Genomic DNA, 23,404 nt, shown 5'->3' with positions numbered 1-23,404 from the left:
GGACAGGAATTTATGCCCGTTGGGGAGAAATGGAACAGATGGAAGCCAAGCAGAAGAGTTTGGACTTTGATGGCACCATGTAAGACAGGAAAACTATAGATTTTTAAGGAGAATAAAATAATAAAATCCATTTTTAGACAGAAGCCTGACAGATAGGTCTGATTTATTGAGGAAAAATGAACAAACAAAAAACAATTGTCATATGAGTCAAAACTTGCTCTCTATCTAAAGGAGCATGGCCTTGTCATATTTTGGGTAAAATCAATGACCTTAGGTGAGTGATGCTTTTGACCAAAGAGGGCTTCTGTTATTTTCTGAAAAGATTTATGCCTGGCCAAAGGGAAGAAAATGGAATTGAAGAAAAAGGGAGTTATTTGTCTTCTCTGTGCTTAGGGGTGTGTACTGTTGGTATGTATCAGATCCTAGGCCTTTCAGTGATGTTTACCATCAGACATATAATATCAGTGTGTGACAACTACATTGAGCCAAAAGAACATGGTAAACTCTGATTTATATAATAAAGTTGATGTTTTGTTTGTCAGGTAACAGAAACACGGACTGGTCCTCTTGGCTGCAGTAACTATGACAACCTAGATTCTGTCAGTTCTGTTCTGGTTCAGAGTCCTGAGAATAAGATTCAGTTGCAAGGTATGTGGCTAAAATTTCATTAATTCTCTATCAGTCTGGATAACAATTATCCAGTTGTGATTTCTTTTTTCTTCTTCTTCATCTTGTTGATTTTGTTGTTGTAAACAAGCTGTATATGCAGTACTAGGCTATTAAAATTCTCATAAAAGACTGACTTCCTAATTTTTAACTGATACTAACATTCTAGACCGTATAAAGGAAATGTCAAAATTCACTTTACTTCTTAAAATCAGTAATCTATAGTAATTGAAAATGTATCGTGATAATATTTTTACTTCCGTAGAGTAATCATTTTCTCAATATGTAGCAGTTTTTTCATTGGTCTGTCTGGGTTTTGACGTTTTCCTGAGATTCTAGTAAAAGTTGTAACCATACTTTTGTACACAGTAGCATGAACTGCTGACATTTTAAATATAACCTAATATGATAGCTAGAACTGCGTTTATCCTCTGATAGAAACATATTTGAGAATATATTAACAAAATATTTATATTCCCATTATAAAGACGGATTATGTGATAATGGCAATAATTTATCTTTTTTTCTATTCCTATATTTTGTTAGATAGTTCAATAGAGGATTTTTAAATAACTTGCAACAGATATATACTGCCCCCAAATAGGTTATTGGTGTGTGTACTTACTTATTCATATAGGTACGAAAGGTTATGAATACACGTTTAAACATGTACTAGTTGAAGGAGTTCAGAAAAATCTTTGAGGACACATTGTCTAAGCTAAGGTGACTGATCAAAGGGATAATTTTGTTATTCTTTTCTAGTCTACCGTTTCTCTTGTCTACCTTTTTTAATTGTGTAAGTTAGAGCTGCATTTACATTATTCGGTTTTACATAAGAATGTTTAAAAGTTCCAGAAATTCTGACATTTTACCTCAACTTTTCGATTTTGAAAAATGTAAAAGCTCTGGGTTATTTAAATTTATGATAAATAATAAATCTCATCTATTTTGAATTGTATACAAATCACAAAGGAAGTACTTAAAAATTTAAAGTTTAAATGCCATCTAATTTCTCATTATCAATCTTAGATTTAAAGTTATTGAAATATTGTTTCTAATTTAAACAAATGCATTCTACCAATATTACTTGTAATTCTCTATTACTTACTCCTTTTTAAATGTATGGATCAACTTGCCCTCAGAATATTAAGATTCATCAAAAAGGATAAAGAATCTTTATATCAAAAAGATGCTTATTTAATTGATTTATTAAAATTTTTAGCATGATTTTTTAATTTTTACTGTTTGTGAAGCACTGTGCTTAGTTTTCAGAATATTATATTATAAAAACAAAGCTCAATCTCCTATATATCTTGAAAAAAACTAACATAGGAATAAGTGAAGCAACACTTTTCTTTTGAATAATTATTGTGTCTATTTTTTTCAATTTATGTAAGTAACGCAGATATCTGCACGTCTATTTTTTTCTCTTTTTCTATTTTCTAGGCTTATATTTTCAATTGTCTATTACAATTTTATTTATATACCTGTGGTACAAAGACCTTTCCAAAGATAATCTCAGGAAATCAATATCAGACTCCTCAACTTCCCATGTGTTCTTTCTTAAACTTCATCTATATATATAATAGTCTAAGTATTTATGTTGAGTCACGTTTTCAACCCCACCTTTAATAGCAGCCCTTCTCCACTTAAAAAGAAAAATGCAAAGCATTAGATTCTGGATCAATGTTACCATGATACATGAAGGGTATAAAAGATTTTAGGTCACTGTATGTGGCAATTGGAAACATTGGTGTCTCAAAGTAGAATTTCATCAGAGCAAAGAAAGCATCAATAAGAATTATTAAAAGTAAAAACATTAAGCAAGAAATTCAGAACAAAACTCCTTGATTTAACTATATTAGAATTAACATTCAGAAATGAGATGTCAAAGAGATGCACATAGTATGTTCATTCCGACTTAAAAAAATGAAATCAAATATATTCTGGCAGTGAGTAAGCTAGAGTCGCCTGTTTCTTTGACCTTGAGATCTGTTTTGCCAACCAGATTACAAATAAACAGTTCAAAAATTGAAAAAGGTGTATCTACAACTCCAAATTATTGATGACATATGTAATATATATGAAAAAAGTAACTTTTAAGGAAGTATTAGAAAATATGTTTTGAGATTAATAATATTCCAATGTTTTCAACCCTTTATGAATTTAACATATCAAACAAGGTACTTCTGAGTGAAAAGGTAAAGGAGTAATGAAAAGTCATTTATTGAGTCTTGGTAATAACTTTTTGGTAAAATTTCCAGAAACTGAGATGTGAATGATTCATATGATTAAGTAACAAATACTTTCCCAAATCCAGTTCGTTCCTAATGTTTTATTTAAAAAAAATTGACAAACAACTGGTTTATTATCAAATAGATTTAACGTAATTGTTAATGATAGGTCACTATGTATTTTTGCTTATAATAAAAACAGAATGATATTGCTTCATAAAACTCTTTTGTTTCCTATTTTGTTTCTCTATTGATGTATTGGAACAAATTTTCTTTTCTTTTCCTTTTTTGATATTCTTAATAGTTTATTATAAACTAGTTTCACAGGCCACAAGGAAGGAAAGGGACTATGTACAGCCTTACGGGATATAGGCAAGGAGCTGAGGAGGGCCAAGATGAGTCTAGGGCCTTGGTGGGTGCATTCCTGGGGGAGGGGACCCTGAAGGGGAAACCAGACAATCCCGTGAGAAACCAAGAACAAGGGCATAACAAACAAACAGGTCTGTGGTAACATGACCCTGGGGAATCAGGCCCTCGCTTTTGTGGAGTTGCTTTCATAACTCTGTGGCCAAGGGTCAAAGAAGGCTAACATCCCCCAGGGAGGGAGCCGCATCCTGAAGGGGGCACGTGCATTGGAGTTCCTCATCCAGTGGTGATTCCCAATGGGGGACGCATGGGAGGCTTCCTGCCAGGTGCTGGGCCCATCATGCCTGGAATGAGTGAGCCTTGGCCCATAGATGGCAGAGGATCCCCACAGCCAGTTGTATATTGGGTTGGGGTCCCTGAAATCCTAGCTATGGAAGTATTTGCAGTGACTGCAACAGTGCCTCTTCCTTGCGGGGTTATCACCTGTTGCAATAGCCCACCCCCCCCCCCCCCGGGGGGACTGGCCCAGAGAGTCCTACAGGAGCCTGGGGCATTGGAACACCAGCTGGGAATCCTCAGCCAGCAGTTCTGCCGATCCCTGGGCCCCTGGCAGCTAGCAAGTGACACTGGGGCAATGTCATTATCTTTGGGAGGAGGTTTCTCTACTGTCATTGAGACCAGGTCCTACCCCCGAAGTAGCCCCAGACCCCTGCCTCGGTTCTCTTCTCTTTCTGCTTATTTTGAGTTCTTTGGCTTGAACTCATTACAGTCCCAGAGTTTCAAATTCATATGCTTGTGAAAGACTTGAAGTTGCCAGGGAAGATAGGGCTGTGCTGCAGGATGCCCCTCATCCTGTAATCCAGGTGCTGCAGCATCTTGCTGCTCTGGCCAGGATTAGACTTTGTTGGTAAATAAAGAAATATAATATTTTTAGTTTAAAATAGAAATATTTTTAATGCAGCAGATCACATACTCTTGGTCTATTTAGTACATGATGAACATTTTAGGTGGCCACTTTATCATGTCCAAGGGAGTCCTTAGATTCTCACACTATTTTAGGTAGTACAAGAGCAAAGCAGCATTGAAGAGCACAGGTCAGCTGGCCATTTTCACTTTGTTGTTTGTCTTGCTAGAACATAAATTTCTGTGATGCAAATTACAATTTTCTTGATATCTCATCAATTTTATAAATTTCTTATGCATTTATTCCCCAAATATTGCTTTTTTCCTTCTTACCTCTTATTCTGAGGTTCCATTAAATATATTTTTAGACCTTTCAGTCATGACCTGTATATATTTTATACTGTCTTCTGTATTTTATATTCTTTTGCTATCTTTTACTATTCTGTGTTCAATATTTTTTCTGGCATATTCCAGTTTGCTTATTATCTCTTCAGCTTTTTCTAACCTGCTATTAAATCCATCGATTATTTCTTAACTCCAATTTGTATATTTTTATTTGTGCAATTTCCATTAGATTATCATTTATGATTTACTGTGCCCTTCATCAAATGCTTCCTTTCATTGCACATCCTAGGCTAGAACTCAGCTTCCCTAAGCATTGTCTCAGCACCAAGCAGACCTTCTGTAATTACATTCCTATTGGTATTTTTACTCTGTTGTTCTTGTACATTAAAAAAAAAAAATCCCTAAGAGAGCTTCCAGTTACTCTGACTTATCTACCAAGGCAATGGATGTTATCTCTCTAAGTATCAATATTGTTCATGTTACTGGTCTGGTTAAAAAATTACAAGGTTTTGAGTGGTCTGTCTCCAGACAAAAAGAAACCTTGTTATTTTTAGTGTGATTTTACGGAATGCTAGTTTTCTTTTTTTAGGGATCGGTAGTTATATAGATAGATATAGAGATAAACATAATTGTAAATATTAAGTTTTGTAATAAATAGCAATTAGGTATTCGCCAAATTTTTCCTTCTATGCTTTTTTTTTTTTACTGATCACTTTGAACATTTAAGCTATTTTATTAAATTTTCCTATGTAAAAAGAAATGCTGAAATTGGAATTATATTTTCTTGAAATATCATAATATATGTGAAACCAGTAGAGAAAACTAAATATTAATCATATAGCCCTATCTTCATTTTTTAATTTTTTCTTAAGAGACATCAACATTACTAAATTTGCATATAAAGTGATGAATCCTATCTCTAGGGCTGTCTTAAAACATGGCCAAGACATGACCTGTGAAACAACTGAAATCAATCCATCTGCTTCATTGTAGTCAGTCTTAGTGATCACTCCTGAACAAGAGAGTCATAAAAGTTATGTATTGTTAATGACATGAGGTAAGCATTACCATCAGCATCTGTAACACTCTTACCAACGCCACAACATATTGTATTATGATATCTATGTAAATGTGGGCTGACAGTTTGAAAGTAAAATGAAAATATTGAAAACTATTTGAAATCAAGTGGTGGGAAATAAATGCATGTCTCTTTTTAAAAGTTTAGGAAGGTAGGCTCAGTCTACATTATGTAAAAATAACCAAATATTCTAAACAAGGGAAACAGCCAAAGAGAAAGACAAATACCATATGATTTCACTCATATGTGGAATTTATAAAACAAAACAAATGAGCAAAGGGGAAAAAAAAGAGAGAGACAAACCAAGAAACAGACACTTAATTATAGAGGACAAACTGATGGTTACAAGAGGGGTTGTGGGTGAAACAGGTGATGGGGATTAAAAAGTGCACTTGTCCTGATGTGTCCTGGGTGGTGTACGGAATTGTTGACTCGATATATTGCACACCTGAAACTTATATAACACTGTACGCTAACTGGAAAACTTAAAATAAATAAATAAATAAATAAATAAATAAATAATAGTGAGCAATTAAGTAAATTTTTTAAAAATCAGTTAATCTGAGGGTTTAAACAGCTCTATAAATTCTGGGATTGAACAGTGCATAGAGTCATCATATGTTGAAAAGAATTACAAATGTTTGCAATTTTGTAGGCTTACATAATTTTATTTTGGCTTAGATAATTTTCTATTGATAGTTTTCAATCCATAACTTATATATTAAATTATTAGCCCTTATTGAATATTTTAAATGTGTTATGCTTTTTTTTTTTAAGTATGTGCTTTTTTGTTTGTTTGTTTGTTCTTTAAGGGCTACAAGTCCTCCTTCCAGACTATCTTCAGGAACGTTTTGTACAAGCAGCATTGAGCTACATTGCTTGCAATTCCGAGGGAGAGTTTATCTGCAAGGACAATGATTGCTGGTGTCAGTGTGGTCCCAAATTTCCAGAATGCAACTGCCCCTCCATGGACATTCAAGCCATGGAAGAGAATCTTCTTCGAATAACTGAAACCTGGAAAGCCTACAACATTGAGTTTGAGGAATCAGGTAAGACAACTTTTAATGTAACATTTAAACTTTGCCAAAATAAATACTATATTGAAATAACTACTTTATCCTTTTGGAAGAGAACATGATTACATAATTGGAAAGCCTTTTATTTAATTTATTATTTTATTCTTTCAAATAGACATCCATATCACTTCTATTACCACTGATTCAGTATTTTTACTGAAAGCACATATGGTGATTTTTGTATTACTATGCATTATCGTCACTAGAACCTCACCTGCTCTTGAGCTGATGTATTAGTCATTTAAGAAAGAAAGCCTTTGCCTTTCTCAATATAAGAACTTATCACCTGATTTCTCTGATATCTCTCTAGACTTTTCTAGTGGTCCCTGAGTTTCATTTGTGAGGAAAAATGCAGAGAGCATTTGTTCTATACCATGAATCTCATGAATGTGCAACTTCACTTAACTACTGATTTTTTTAATCAAATTTAGATCAATTTTGATTTATGTTTGTGGGTTTTGGTTTTTGTTATTTCTGAATTTTTATGAGTACCTATACACATTTTCAATATTGTTTCTTACTGATTGCATAACCTATAATAGCTTTCATTTTATAAAACATTGAATTTTAATAAAAGATTAAGGATATCTCAACATAAAATTAAAAATACTGATAAAAATACATATAATAATACATGAGTAAAAATAATTAAAATCCTTAGAGTGTGGTGAGTATAATTATGTAGTATTTAGTCAAAAGTGTTAGAGTGACTTTCAAGTGGGCAAAAAAGGTTTAACTGCCAAGAAGTCAGACTTATATGCTTGGGTATTATAATTCTTCTGGTGATTAATTTAACCAAACATACTTAAAAAGTAACAACAAAATTCAACCTCCATTCATGATAAAAACCCTTAACAAATTAGACACCGAAGGGACATATCTCAACACAATAAAGACCATATATGACAGTCCGCAGCTAACATCAGATAAGAAACAACACGATTGTTTTAAAACAAAACATCATTGTTTTTCAGAGTAGAACCACCAAATTATAAAATAAAAGGATAGGTAAATAGATATAGGGAAGATTAATGAATTTATGATTTCTTAACATATATTTTGATCAAAATAGTGCATAATAAATAATGCTTTTCAATTTTAGTGATATTTCTATTTATATAAACAGGAAAAACTAGAATCAAAGATCCTTATCCCCTTGAAATTGTTGGAAAACCTAATGAATTTCTTTTCCTATTATATATATATACATATATATATATATTTTAAGTTTTTATTGAAATTCCACTTAGTTAACATACAGTGTAATATTAGTTTCAGGTATACAATATAGTCATTCAGCACTTCCATAAAACACCTGGTATATATACCACATCTTTATCCATTCATGAGTTGATGGACACTTGGGCTGTTTCATTGTCTTGACTATTGTGGATAATGCTGCTATAAACATTGGTGTGCATGCATCCCTTTGAATTAGTATTTTTGTATTCTTTGGATAAATAGCTAGTAGTGCAATTGCTGGGTCATAGGGTAGTTCTATTTTTAACTTTTTGAGGAAACTCCATACTGTTTTTCAGAGTGGTTGCACCAGTTTTCATTCCCATCAACAGTGCAAAAGGCATCCAAATCAGCAAAGGAGAAGTAAAACTTTCACTATTTGCAGATGATATGATACTCTTTTTAGCAAAACTAAAAGACTCCACCAAAAAACTTCTAGAACTGTTAAACAAATTCAGTAAAGTCACAGGATACAAAATCAATCTACAGAAATCGGTCGCATTTCTATACACCAATAATGAAGCAGCAGAAAGAGAAATTAAGGAATAAATCCCATTTACCAATTACACAAAAAACAATAATATATCTAGGAATAAACCAAATGAATTTCTAATCTCAAATTTATCTTTCTAGTTTTCCCAATAGAATACTCAGATCATGTGTGAGACATCTATCTTGTTCTATTCATGTAAACCATCTGATGTTTAAAAATAAGTATGAAATACAGCACTTTTAGATAAATTATAATATATAGTAGTTTTCCCAGGGTTAAATTTAAAAAAAAAAAAAACAAACTGGAGCACCTGGGTGGCTAGGCAGTTAAGCATCCAGCTCTTGATTTCGGCTCAGGACTTGATCTCAGATTCATGAGATAGAGCCCTGCGCTGGCTCCACACTTACTGGGAAGTTTGCTTGAAGATTATCTTCCTCTGCCCCTCCCCCCCAAATAAATAAATAAATCTTTTTTAAAAATAAAAAAATAAAAATAAAAACCAAACAACTCCTATCTCATAGCACGGTGTAAGATAGGTTAGACCAGGAAATCCTCTGAGTTTCTCTGTATTTGTGGAATTCACACTGGAATGCTACCCTTTTTATTTTTCCTTGAAAAGTGCGTTAAAATAAAAATCATCAAATGAGCATTTGCATTTTGTTTCCAGGTAGAATAGTATATTGAAGTAGGGCAGCACTTCCATTGAGAGTAACTAGAAAACTGAATAATTTTTTAAATTGTATCTTCAAAGACATAACAGATCGCAAAAGCAGCAAAACTAAATGGAAAAAGTTTCCTGGCAGGAGGTATAAGCTGGGGATTCATATTTTTCTTTCCCTCCTTATTTCTTTCTCCCTCTCTTTCTTTCTTTCTTTCTTTCTTCCTTCCTTCCTTCCTTCCTTCCTTCCTTCCTTCCTTCCTTCCTTCCTTTCTTTCTTTCTTTCTTTCTTCCTTTCTTTCTTTCTTCTTTCTTTCTATCTTTCTTTTTCTTTCTTTTCCTTTCTTTCCTTCCTTTCTTCTTTCTTTCTTTCTTTCTTTCTTTCTTTCTTTCTTTCTTTCTTTCTTTCTTTCTTTCTTTCTTTCTTTCTTCTTTCCTATTCACTAATGTGCTTAATTCTGTGAACATTTGACAATTCTTGCTTTAGAGTAGAAGCTGAGGACTGTGCATTCACCCACACAAAATGTAGCTGATGGAAGAAAGAAAAACCAACAAAATTTTTAGCGGTTGTGGAGATCAGACTAACAAAATTCTAGATTCAATGGACCTAAAGACATTTAGTTTTAAGACAAAGTTTTTACTGAATTTAGATAGCGCTGGATGCTATGGATTATTAAAAGTTCTCTGAAAGCAGAATGACGTTTATCACAGATTGTCGAGAGCATAAGACAAAAACTCTCTAGAGGGAGGAGTTTGAAAATAAAACTGGCAAGGATGGAAAACCCTACAGAAAATGATGAATTGACACAATTTCTACAACTGTTTTTCCCTGGGGCACATTTATCAGTTCAAGGCAGAGTTAGAAACTGAGAATGTAGGATTAGCTCCTGGAAAACGCTTTTCCAGAACAAAGAAACCAGAAGAAAATTTGGCAGTTACAGTAGGTCAAAGTAAGAATATTGGTGACTGACTTGAAGGCTTTTAAATATAGGGCCAGTCACCTCTTTAAAGACATTTGCCAGGGTGCCTGTGTGGCTCAGTCATTCAGCGTCTGCCTTCAGCTTGGGTCATGATCCCAGGGTCCTGGGTTCAAGCCCTGCATTGGGCTTCCTCTTCTGTGGGAAGCCTGCTTCTCCCCCTCCCACTCCCCTTTCTTGTGTTCCCTCTCTCGCTGTCTCTGTCTCTCTCTGTCAAAAAATAAATAAAAATCTTTTTAAAAAAATAAAGACATGGGGCGCCTGGGTGGCTCAGTTGGTTAAGCGACTGCCTTCGGCTCAGGTCATGATCCCGGAGTCCCGGGATCGAGTCCCGCATCGGGCTCCCCGCTCGGCGGGGAGTCTGCTTCTCCCTCGGACCCTCTTCCCTCTCGTGCTCTCTATCTCTCATTCTCTCTCTCTCAAATAAATAAATAAAATCTTTAAAAAAATAATAAAAAATAAAGACATTTGCCTTATTTTGAACCTACCAGGGACATATGACTAAAGAGATAAACTAAAACCTCTGGGTGATAAAATTGAATCTTTGCAGTGTTATAGACCTGAAGAAGCAAATACTCAAAGGGTGGATAATTGAAAGTTTTAAAGGACCACACTTTAACAACAGAGGAGAACCAGAGGTAGATTGAATCTTATACAATTATAACCCAGCACTAATACAGTTTAAATCCTGATCTTAAGGAGTTGATCCTGGAAAGATCAACTCCCCATAGTGTCTGTTAAATATGAAGAGGGTGACCTCTTGAGAATGAAAACATTTTCTAAAATCTCTGCAGTTCTTTTTATATCTGATGGACATGAAACCTTAATTTTCAACATATGTGAGCACACAAGACCATGGAGCTAATGTCAAAGAGAAAAGAAACCAGACAAGTGATGTAAAATGATCCAGATATTGAAATTAGTAGGAAAGATTTTTGGATAATTATTATTAAAATGTTCAAAAACTAAAGGAAAGAAATGATCATGTAGATGAAGATACTGAAAAGTTCATCAGAGATTTGCATCCATAAAAGTAAACTAAAGGACATTCTAAAACATAAAAATACAATATCTGAAATCAATAATTTCAAAGTCTTGTTTTAATAAGAGTTTTGCACAGTGGATGATGAAATTAGTGAATATGAAGACAGGTTAATAGAATAGACAAAGATGGAAGCAGTGAGGAAAGCAACAACAAAATATTGGATAAGTACACAAGTGAGGTATTCATAAAAGGTCTAACATATTTTTGAATCTGAGGCACAAGAGGGGTAGATGGGAAAATGGCAAATACAATATACAAAGACATAATGGAAACAATTTTTTCAAAGCTGAAAACCTACACATTCAACCTACAGATTACAAAAAGCACAGCAAACACAAAAATAAAAAAAGATAAATAAAAAGAAAATCACAGACACATCATAGAAAATCTCTTCCAAAAAAAGGCAGAAAATAATTATTCAATATACCTAGAGAAAAAAAATGACATTATTCTCAATGAAATAATAGATCTGACTTATCAAAAAACAAACAAACAGATTTTGACATCGTTAAAAATAAAGAAAATAACTCTTATTTTAGAATTATATACCAGCCCACCATATTTTCAAAAATGAAGGTGAAAGTAAAAATTTGTTCAGACAAGAAATGCTAAGTAAAAACATGGAAATGCAAAGAGGAAGAGGAATACTAGAAATAGCAAATATGTGCAAGTAAATACAAGTGAATATCAACTGCATAAAATAATAATGTGATGTGGAAATTATATATGTATATAGGATTTTAACATATAATAGTGGAAAAATGGGTGATGAATGTAAAGAGTTAATATTCTCAGTATTACTAGGTGTTGCCATTGCTAAGGATGTGTTAAGAGATATAATTGATATTGGAGTGATACAAATCAAGGATATATATTATAATCCCTGGAATAACCCTAAAATAAGGAAAACTAATTGAAATCTAGAAGGAGAAAATCAAATAAAAATTATTTGATTACCCCTCCCCCCCAGAAAGACAATAATGTAAAAACAAGAGAAAAAATCATCTGGATCAAATAGATTAATGCAGTGTAAAGGAAAAGGTTTAGAACATCTTTTTAATAAATTGTGTTAGGTCAGATAAAATCTCACTATAACGGTTATTATATTAAATATTCTTTTTTTCTTATTACATTAAGTATTCTAAATAAAAGACCACAGGACTGGTTAAAATAACACAGCAATAATAATACTAGTAGTAATAAAAGATTATTTGTGGGGTGGAGCAAGATGACGGAGAGGGAGGAGACCTGGATTTCATCTGGTCTCAGGAATTCAGCTGGATAAGGATCAAACCATTCTGAACACCTATGAACCCAACAGGAGATTGAAGAAAAGAATAGCAACAACTCCGTGAACAGAAAAATGACCATTTACTGGAAGGTAGGACGTGTGGAGAAGTGAATCTGACGCGATATTCAGGAGGATAGACAACGGGGGAGTGGGCCTCCATCGGCCACTTCTGGCAAGTGACAGAGTCACAGAGCCCAAAATCGGAACTTTTAGAAGTCGGCTCCGCTGAGGGACGTTGCTGCGTGGCTAAGCGGGGGGTGGAATCCTCCCGGGACAGTGTGGTCTCAGGACCCTCAGGGTTACAGAAAGACCAGGGGTGCCTGAGTGCAGCAGAACTCCCAGGGATCGGAGCAGGGAAGCTGGCTGCAGAGACAGAGCCGAGGAGCAGGCTCTCAGCTGGGGGTTGCCATAAACCGTGATCCCCAGCACAGTCAGGCCACTGCTCCTCCAGCAGGGACCCAACAAGCGGCAGATCCGGGGAGACTCCCTTTCCTCCACTGGGAGGAGCGGCTTGGGAGCGCAAGGCAGGGATTTGCTGGATTTGGAGAACCACACCGAGTTGGGTGCCAGAGATAGAAACGCTGGGTCACAGGCAGGGTGAGCGCAGAGTGTGGCCAGAGACCGGGGAGACAGGAGTGATTGACTGCTTTTCTCTGGGGGTGCACTGGGGAGTGGGGCCCTGAGTTCTCAGAGCCTCCAGGGGGGAGATTGGAAGGCCACCATTTTCACTCTTGTCCTCCAAAGCTGTACCGAAAGCTTGCAGGGAACAAAAGCTCCCAAGAGCAAACCCGAGCAGATTGCTTAGCCTGGACCAGGCAAGGGCGGGGCAATTCTGCCTCCAGTAAAGACAATTGGGAACCACAGCAACAGGCCCCTCCCCCAGAAGATCCACAACAGCCAGCCAAGACCAAGTTTACCAATCAATGAGAACAGCAGAACTCCAGCGCTAGGGGAATACTGCACATAGAATTCATGGCTTTTTTACCGTGATTCTTTAGTCTTTCAAAGTTAATTTTTTTTAATTTTTTTTTAATTTTTCTTTTTCCCTTTTCCAACCAACAACTTATCAATCCCTTTTTTAAAAAACATTTTTATTTTTCATTTTTAGAGTCATATTCTATCCCTTCATAGTAGTTACCCTTATTTTTGGCATATATATATAACTTGTTCTCTCTTTAAAATATTGAGCTACAGTTTCTTCTAACAGATCAAAATATACCCTAAATCCCTAGTGTATGTCTTTGTTCTAGTCTCCTGCCTGATCGCATTCTATCCCCTTTTCTTTTTCTTTTCTTTTTTTTTAAATCCTCTTCTTTCTTTTTTCAAACAACTTCTTATCAATTCCTTTATAAAATTTTTTATAATTTTCATCTTTACAGTCATATTCCATCCCTTCAAGGTATCAACCCTTATTTTTGTACATATATAAGTTTTCTTTTCTTTAAAATTTTGGGTGGTACATTCTTCTAACAGACCCAAAGACACCCAAAATCTAGTCTGTAGCACTGATCTATGCATCAGCCTAATCATATTTGATCATATTCTGTTTTTTTTGTTTTGTTTTGTTTTTATTTGTTTTTATCTTTTTCTTTCTCTTTTTTCTGTTTCTTTTTTCTTTCTTTCCCTTTCTTTTCCCCTGGTTTCAGGTCTTTTCTGATTTGTTTAGAGTATATTTTCTGGGGCATTGTTACCCTGTTAGCATTTTGTTCTCTCATTCATCTATTCTCCTCTGGACAAAATGACAAAATGGAAAAAATCACCTCAACAGAAAGAACAAGAGGTAGTACCGACTGCCAGGGACCTACTCAATACAGACATTAGTATGATGTTGGACCTAAGAGTTCAAAATCATGATTTTAAAGATACTAGCTGGTCTTGAAAAAAGCATGGAAGTTATTAGAGAAACCGTTTCTGGAGAAATAAAAGAACTAAAATCTAATGAAGTTGAAATCAAAAAGGCTATTAATGAGGTGCAATCAAAATGGGGGCACTAACTGCTTGGATAAATGAAGCAGAAGAGATAATAAGCAATATAGAAGACCAAAGGATGGAAAATAAAGAGGCTGAGAAAAAGAGAGATAAACAACTACAGGATCACGAGGGCAGAATTTGAGAGATAAGCAACACCATAAGATGAACCAACATTAGAATAATTGGGATCCCAGAAGAAGAAGAAAGAGAGAGGGGCAGAAGGTATATTGGAGCAAATTATAAGACAGAACTTCCCTAATATGGGGAAGGAAACAGGCATCAAAATCCAAGATGCACAGAGAACACCTCTCAAAATCAATAAAAATAGATCAACACCCCGACATCTCATAGTAAAACTTATGAGTCTCAGAGACAAGGAGACAATCCTGAAAGCAGCTCGGGAGAAGAGATATGTAACCTATAATGGTAGAAACATTAGATTGGCAACAAACCTATCCACAGAGACCTGGCAGGCCAAAAAAGACTGGCGTGATGTATTCAGAGCACTAAACGAGAAAAATATGCAGCCAAGAATACTATATCCAGCTAGGCTCTCATTGAAAATAGAAAGAGAGATAAAAACCTTCCAGGACAAACAAAAACTAAAGGAATTTACAAACACGAAACGAGCCCTATAAGAAATATTGAAAGGGGTCCTCTAAGCAAAGAGAGAGCCTAAAAGCAGCATAGATCAGAAAGGAACACAGACAATATACTGTAACAGTCATCTTACAGGCAATACAATGGCACTAAATTCACATCTTTCAATAGTTACCCTGAATGTAAAAGGGCTAAATGCCCCAATCAAAAGACACAGGCTATCAGATTGGATTAAAAAACAAGACCCATAGATATGCTGTCTGCAAGAGAGTCATTTTAGACCCAAAGACACCCCCAGATTGAAAGTGAGGGGGTGGAAAAGCATTTACCATGCTAAAGGACACCAAAAGAAAGCTGGGGTGGCAATCCTCATATCAGACAAATTAGATTTTAAACCAAAGACTGTATTAAGAGATGAGGAAGGACATTATATCCTACTTAAAGCGTCTATCCAACAAGAAATTCTAACAATTGTAAATATCTATGCCTCTAACATGGGAGCAGCCTATTATAGAAGGCAATTAATAACCAAAGCAAAGAAACACATTGACAACAATACAATAATAGTGGGGGACTTTAACACCCCCCTGACTGAAATGGACAGATCATCCAAGGAAAGATCAACAAGGAAATAAAGACTTTAAATGAAACACTGGACCAAATGGACTTCACAGACATATTCACAACATTCCATCCCAAAGCAATGGAATACACATTCTTCTCTACTGCCCATGGAACATTCACCAGAACAGATCACATCCTAGGTCACAAATCAGGTCTCAACTGGTACAAAAAAATTGGGATTATTCCCTGCATATTTTCAGACCACAATGCTTTGAAACTGGAACTCAATCACAAGAGGAAAGTCGGAAAGAACTCAAATATATGGAGGCTGAAGAGCATCCTACTAAAGAATGAATGGGTCAACCAGGAAATTAAAGAAGAATTAAAAAAAATTCATGGAAACCAATGAAAATGAAAATACAACTGTTCAAAATCTTTGGGATACAGCAAAGGCAGTCCTAAGAGGAAAGTATATAGCAATACAAGCCTTTCTCAAGAAACAAGAAAGGTCTCAAATACACAACCTAACTCTACACCTAAAGGAGCTAGAGAAAAAACAGCAAATAAAGCTTAAACCCAGCAGGAGAAGGGAAATAATAAAGATCAGAGCAGAAATCAATGAAATAGAAACCAAAAGAACAGTAAAACAGATCAACGAAACTAGGAGCTGGTTCTTTGAAAGAATTAACAAGATTGATAAACCCCTGGCCAGACTTATCAAAAAGAAAAGAGAAATGACCCAAATCAACAAAATCATGAATGAAAGAGGAGAGATCACAACCAACACCAAAGAAATACAAACAATTATAAGAACATATTATGAGCAACTCTATGCCAGCCAATTAGATAACCTGGAAGAAATGGGTGCATTCCTAGAGATGTATCAACTACCAAAACTGAAACAGGAAGAAATAGAAAACTTGAACAGACCTATAACTTCTAAGGAAATTGAAGCAGTCATCAAAAATCTCCCAACCAACAAAAGCCCAGGGCCAGATGGCTTCCCAGGGGAATTCTACCAAACATTTAAGTAGAATTAATACCTATTCTTCTGAAACTGTTCCAAAAAATAGAAATGGAAGGAAACTTCCAAACTCGTTTTATAAGGTCATCATTACCTTGATCCCCAAACCAAAGACCCTATCAATCAAAAAAGAGAATTACAGACCAATATCCTTGATGAACATGGATGCAAAAAATCTCACCAAAACACTAGCCAACAGGATCCAACAGTATATTAAAAGAATTATTCACCACGACCAGGTGGGATTTAACCCTGGGCTGCAAGGTTGGTTCAACATCCGCAAATCAATCAACGTGATACAATACATTAACAAAAGAAAGAACAAGAATCATATGATCCTCTCAATAGATGCAGGAAAAGCATTTGACAAAGTACAGCATCCTTTCTTGATCAAAACTCTTCAGAGTATAGGGATAGAGGGTACATACCTCAATATCATAAAAGCCATTTATGAAAAACCTACAGTGAATACCATTCTCAATGGGGAAAAACCGAGAGCTTTCCCCCTAAGGTCAGGAATGCAGCAGGGATGTCCACTATCACCACTGCTATTCATCATAGTATTAGAAGTCCTAGCCACAGCAGTCAGACAACAAAAAGAAATCAAAGGCATCCAAATCAGCAAAGAAGAATTCAAACTCTCACTCTTTGCAGATGATATCATACTTTCTGTGGAAAACCCAGAAGACTCCACCCCAAAAGTGCTAGAACTCATACAGGAATTCACTAAAGTGGCAGGAAAAAAAAATCAATGCACAGAAATCAGTGGCATTCCTATACACCAACAAGACAGAAGAAAGAGAAATTAAGCAGTCAGTCCCATTTACAATTGCACCTAAAACCATAAGATACCTAGGAATAAATCTAACCAAAGAGGCAAAGGATCTGTACTCAGAAAAGTATAAAATACTCTTGAAAGAAATTGAGGAAAACACAAAGAAATGGAAAAACGGTCCATGCTCATGGATTGGAAGAACAAACATTGTGAAGATATCAATGCTACCTAGAACAATCTACACATTCAATGCAATCCCTATCAAAATACCATCAATTTTTTTCAAAGAAATGGAACAAATAATCCTAAAATTTGTATGGAACCAGAAAAGACCCCGAACAGCCAGAGGAATGTTGAAAAAGAAAAGCAAAGCTGGTGGCATCACAATTCCGGACGTCCAGCTCTATTACAAAGCTGTCATCATCAAGACAGTATGGTACTGGCACAAAAACAGACACATAGATCAATGGAACAGAATCGAGAGCCCAGAAATGGACCCTCAACTCTATGGTCACCTAATCTTTGATAAAGCAGGAAAGAAGGTCCAATGGAAAAAAGACAGTCTCTTCAACAAATTGTGTTGGGAAAATTGGACGGCCACGTGCAGAAGAATGAAACTGGATCATTTCCTTACACCATACACAAAAATAGACTCCAAATGTTTGAAAGACCTAAATGCGAGACAGGAGTCCATCAAAATCCTAAAGAGAACACAAGCAGCAACCTCCTCGACCTCAGCCGCAGCAACTTCTTCCCCAGAAACATCACCAAAGGCAAGGGAAGCAAGGGCAAAAATGAACTATTGGGATCTCATCAAGATAAAAAGCTTCTGCCCAGCAAAAGAAACAGTCCACAAAACCAAAAGACAACAGACAGAATGGGAGAAGATATTTGCAAATGGCATATCAGATAAAGGGCTAGTCTCCAAAATCTCTAAAGAACTTACCAAACTCAACACCCAAAGAACAAATAATCCAGTCAAGACATGGGCAGAAGATATGAACAGACATTTTTCCAAAGAAGACAACCAAATGGCCAACAGACACATGAAAAAGTGCTCAACATCGTTCAGCATCACGGAAATCCAAATCAAAACCTCAATAAGATACCACTTCACACCAGTCAGAATGGCTAAAATTAACAAGTCAGGAAACGACAGATGTTGGTGGGGATGCAGAGAAAGGGGAACCCTCCTACACTGTTGGTGGGAATGCAACCTGGTGCAACCACTCTGGAAAACAGTATGGAGTTTCCTCAAAAAGTTGAAAATAGAGCTACCATACGATCCAGCAATTTCACTACTGTATATTTACCCCAAAGATACAAATGTAGGGATCTGAAGGGGTACGTGCACCCCGATGTTTATAGCAGTGATGTCCACAATAACCAAACTGTGGAAAGAGCCAAGATGTCCCTTGACAGATGAATGAATAAAGAAGATGTGGTATATATAAATACAATGGAATATTATACAGCCATCAAAAGGAATGAGATCTTGCCATTTGCAATGACTTGAATGGAACTGGAGCATGTTATGCTGAGTGACATAAGTCAATCAGAGAAAGACATGTATCATATGACCTCACTGATATGAGGAATTCTTAATCTTAGGAAACAAACTGAGGGTTGCTGGAGTGGGGGTTGGGTGGGAGGGGTGGGGTGGCTGGGCGATAGACATTAGGGAGGATATGTGCTATGGTGAGTGCTGTGAATTGTGCAAAACTTTTGAATCACAGATGTGTACCTCTGAATCAAATAATGCAATATATTTTAAGGAAAAAAAAAGAAGAAGATAGCAGGAGGGAAAGATGAAGGGGGGGAAATCGGAGGGGGAGATGAACAATGAGAGATGATGGACTCTGAGAAACAAACTGAGGGTTCTACAGGGGAGGGTGTGGGGGATGGGTTTCCTGGTGATGGGTATTAAAGAGGGCATATTTTGCGTGGAGCACCGGGTGTTATGCACAAACAATGAATCATGGAACTCTACATCAAAAACTAATGATGTAATATATGGTGATTAACATAAGAATAAAAAAATTTAAAGAAAAATAGATTATTTGCTACTTACTAAATACATGTTAAGGCCATAGATAAATTGAGTTTAAAGGGGAAAAATATATAATGTAAACATTAGCCAAAAAATATTAAATTGTAATGCAAGATATATTAACTGAAATAAAAATATGTCTTGATAATAACATAGTCAATACAACAGGAATATATATCATAATTATTTATATGAACTACAAAATAAAAATTGTACCCCACAAGTTAAGTAGTCAAGTTAGACTTTATTTAAGACTATTGTAATAGTCTTAGAGGAGTCTTAAAGATGATAGACTTATAGTAGGAAAGAGATTTTGAACTCAAATCCTCTGAAACAAAAGGCAGGAGGTGTTTCAAAACACTGGGATTACCTCAAGGAGAAGTACTAGAAGACATGAGCAGGAAGGCTGGTCAACAGATTAGGCTAGCTGTGTTTGCTAATTTTCCCTTATATAAGTTTGTCTTTTACTTTCCCACAGAGACTGGAAGATAGATGAGCTAACTCCTTTTTCTGGGATGATTATATCTCAAAGTGATGACTCCCATCCTTGGGAAAGACATTATGGTTTGTAAAAGATTTACATCTTAAAAGGGACACAGAAAGAATTTACAATTCCAAGTTTTTGGACAAAAAGGGAGATCAGGGGCCTGTTGTCAAGAAGAAACCTGTTTAAAATTTAGTCAAGCCGAAAACAATGTTGTGAATCCTAAATACTGATGGTAAAATACAAAAAAAAAAAAAAGTCAAAAAGGAAGGAAGGAAGAAGAAAGAAAGAAAGAAAAGAAAGGAAAGAAAGAAGAAAGAGAGAAAGAGAGAGAGAAAGAGAGAAAGAGAGAAAGAGAGAAAGAAAGAAAGAAAGAAAGAAAGAAAGAAAGAAAGAAAGAAAGAAAGAAAGAAAGAAAGAAAGAAAGAAAGAAAAAGAAAGAAAGGAAAGAAAGAAAGAAAGAGAAAGAAATTTAAAACTTCTACAATCATATGATTTCACTCATTTGTGGAATTTAAGAAACAGAACCGATGAACATGGGGGAGGGAGGGAAAAATAAATCAAGATGAAATCAGAGAGGGAGACTAATCCTAAGAGACTCTTAACTATAGGAAACAAACTGAGGGTTCCTGGAAGGGAGGTGGGTGGGGGGATAGGATAACTGGGTGATGGGCATTAAGGAGGGTAATTGATGTAATGAGCATTGGGTTTTATATGCAGCTGATGAATCAGTTGCATAAACTCTAACTCTGAAACTAATAATACACTATATGTTAATTAATTGATTAAAAAAACTTCAATCAAAAACACCATTAAAAATGAGAAGGCAACTTATGTAAAGGGAGAATATATTTGCAATACATTTGTCAAACCAAGATTTCGTACGCATGATATATACAGAGATCCTTCTAATCAATTAAAAATCAATAAAGAAATGGTGAAAATATTTCAATACCTTGAAAAAGAGGAGCTCCAAATGAAAATAATGATATGACAAAATGTTCAATAACTTTGTAATCAGAAAATAGAGTCATAAAGTCACCCATGATAGCACTACACACCTACCAGAATGGCTAAAATTAAAAAGAGAGAGAGAGAGAGAGAGAGAAGAAGAAGAAAAGGAGGGAGGGAGAAAGGGAGGAGAGAGAGAGAGAAAAAAAATAACAAGTATAGTGAGAACTTAGAACAACCGGAACTCTTACATGATAATGCCGATGTATAATTAATTTTGGAAAAAAATATCTGCCAGCATCCACTAAAGGCAAATACATCATATCCTTTAACCCATCAATTTCATTCCTAGATAGAAATTCAGAATATGTACATACTCACAATAAATATACAAAAATGTACAAGAATGTTCATAGTAACATTATTCTCCACACTCTGAAAGTGGAAATTACCAAAATGCCTATTGAGACAGGAACAGTAAAAAGTCATGGTATTCTGTGAAGCTAAATGCATACATGATCTACCCAGAATGTTAGGAATAAATCTCTTAAGTATCAAATTGGACAAAGGAAACCAAACTCAAAAGTATATATACTATGTGATTCCATTTATATTAAGTATAAGAATAGGCAAATTTCGGCGGCCATGGCAGTGCGGGCTCCCGGCTTGGGGGCCATCTGAGCCGCATGCTGGCGCAGGGCGGGAGCGCCGTGCTGCCGGGGGTCCCTGGAGCAGCCATGCGCGTGTTCCGGGGCTTTCGGAGCAGCGGCGTGAGTTCTTTTAGGACTTCTTTCCTGAGTGAGGATAGCCTTTTCCAGATTGTGACCAGCAGAGAGTAGAGATTCCATCTTCCAGAGGTCGCCACTGTCTGCATCCCCACTTGTCCCCATCCTCAGTCTTTTTAAATAATGTAGTTATACATTAGTTGTCTAGTTCTTCATAGTGAATGTGGTTTAATCTGACATCATTCCTGTTGACTTGAAATTTGAGCCTTAGTGTTATTTTTATTGAAAATTATCTTTGAGTTTGATAAACTCTGTTTTAAATTAACAGATTTATTGTCAGTTTCTGAGCTACACAGAGCCTTAAAAGAAAACCGAAAAAGCATTTTTTAATTATTTTTCATATTTTTGACTAGATACCTATACTAATGGAACATATAAGTACTTCTTTAATGAAGTATTTAATTGGAATTTCAAGAAATAATCTTTGGCAGAATTTGAAAATTACAAAATGTTGAAGTATCATTTAAGCTTTCTCTCATTTTTAAGATTTACAGTGAGTTTTTTTCTTACTTCCTCATGAGAAATTAGTTCTTATTAATTGGAAGAAAATATATTTACTGTCAAAGAAATAAATAAGCCCTTATATTTGTTGCAGCTTATTGTTTCTTGAAATGAATTATCTAAATAGCCAAAAGTTAAAAATGAAAAAAAATATAGTGATTAAAAAATAATAATAATTAAATAAATAAATAAGAACAGGCAGTTTGTCTATTCTATTCCAAGTCAGGGCTTTGGTACCTTTGCTGAGGCAGGGCTGATGTGATGGATGAGGGTCTGAATTGCTTCATTGGTGCTAAAGACTCGTGATTCCTTGCTCCAGAGTCTGGCTACATGGTATGTTCAGTTCTTGAAAATTCCCTGAGTCTACACTTATACAATTTGTGCATCTTACTCTATTTATATCATCATTTAATACAAATTTTAAAAAATAAGAATTTTGGCATCTAAATAATCAGAAGGACAGAATCCTAGAATAACTGAATTAACTGAATGTTTTTAAAGCTCATTACATGTTATGTGCCAAAATATGTAATTGGTCAAAAATTAATCAGGAATATTCAGTGGCCAGAGGTTTTGAACTACTAGTTAAAAGCTAGTTCTAATTAAAGTCAGAATTTTTACCAACATCACCACCTCCCCACCATCTGCCACCACTTAAAAAAAAAAAGAAATCAGACTTTTTAATCTTAACTCATATGTGGGCTGCCCAACTAAGGTTTAAAACCAGATTAGATAGAGGATAGAACCATACTGCTTCAATTGTGTCAATGTTAGGAAAACAATAATTTATGGAATAAATCTACATTTTGGATATTTATGAAACTATTTCTAATATTGAAAAAATTTGTATTTAATTATTTGTTCCAACTTAATTATTTATTCCAATTGGTATATAGCATATTTACCTGATTCATATTTAATTTGAGGAGTGGCCTTATTTTGCTGTAAATTTTCTGATTCATCATAGGTAATACTGAGTGTTTTTTTTTTTCAATTTCAATGTATAAAGAATTAACCCAAACTTTTTACTAGTACATTACATCTTTAGTAAAAGCACATTCATTTACCCACACTTGGAACGAAACAATGGGTAAAATATTGTTTATACTGGACTCCTTTTAACACTAGTAAAATGTATCAAAGAGCACATTTGATAGTTTTGAGAAGAGCTTTTTTGAGAAATAAAACTTCCTCTATTTTTTTTTACCTCATAGAAATAAACAAAATGTAAGAAGTAATGAGGCAGATACTGCATTGGGAAAAGGTTTTCAAATGTTCTCCCCACCCACAGCCTCCTATAACTTGATGAACTTAATTCTAAGTACTTT

The 23,404-nt window shown here is 35.2% G+C and overlaps 1 protein-coding gene and 1 pseudogene across 2 annotated transcripts in view; one reads left to right on the top strand and one right to left on the bottom strand.

The window, feature by feature from the left end:
* BRINP3 (BMP/retinoic acid inducible neural specific 3) overlaps positions 1–23,404 on the top strand; it is a 364,729-nt gene that overhangs the window by 235,045 nt on the left and 106,280 nt on the right. For both annotated transcript variants that reach the window (XM_028104768.2, XM_028104769.2), the window contains 2 exons: positions 543–648; positions 6,405–6,641. In XM_028104768.2, coding sequence (XP_027960569.1) covers positions 543–648; positions 6,405–6,641 — 343 coding nt within the window. The remainder of the gene's footprint in view (positions 1–542; positions 649–6,404; positions 6,642–23,404) is intronic.
* LOC114210405 (small nuclear ribonucleoprotein-associated protein B' pseudogene) lies at positions 3,302–4,150 on the bottom strand (annotated as a pseudogene).

Source organism: Eumetopias jubatus, unplaced genomic scaffold, assembly GCF_037043125.1.
Source record: "Eumetopias jubatus isolate StellerSeaLion01/CBP00866 unplaced genomic scaffold, mEumJub1_p1.0 scaffold_12, whole genome shotgun sequence".
Taxonomy (NCBI): domain Eukaryota; kingdom Metazoa; phylum Chordata; class Mammalia; order Carnivora; family Otariidae; genus Eumetopias; species Eumetopias jubatus.
Note: the sequence above shows the minus strand (reverse complement) of the source record. Positions and strands in the feature narration are given on the sequence as shown.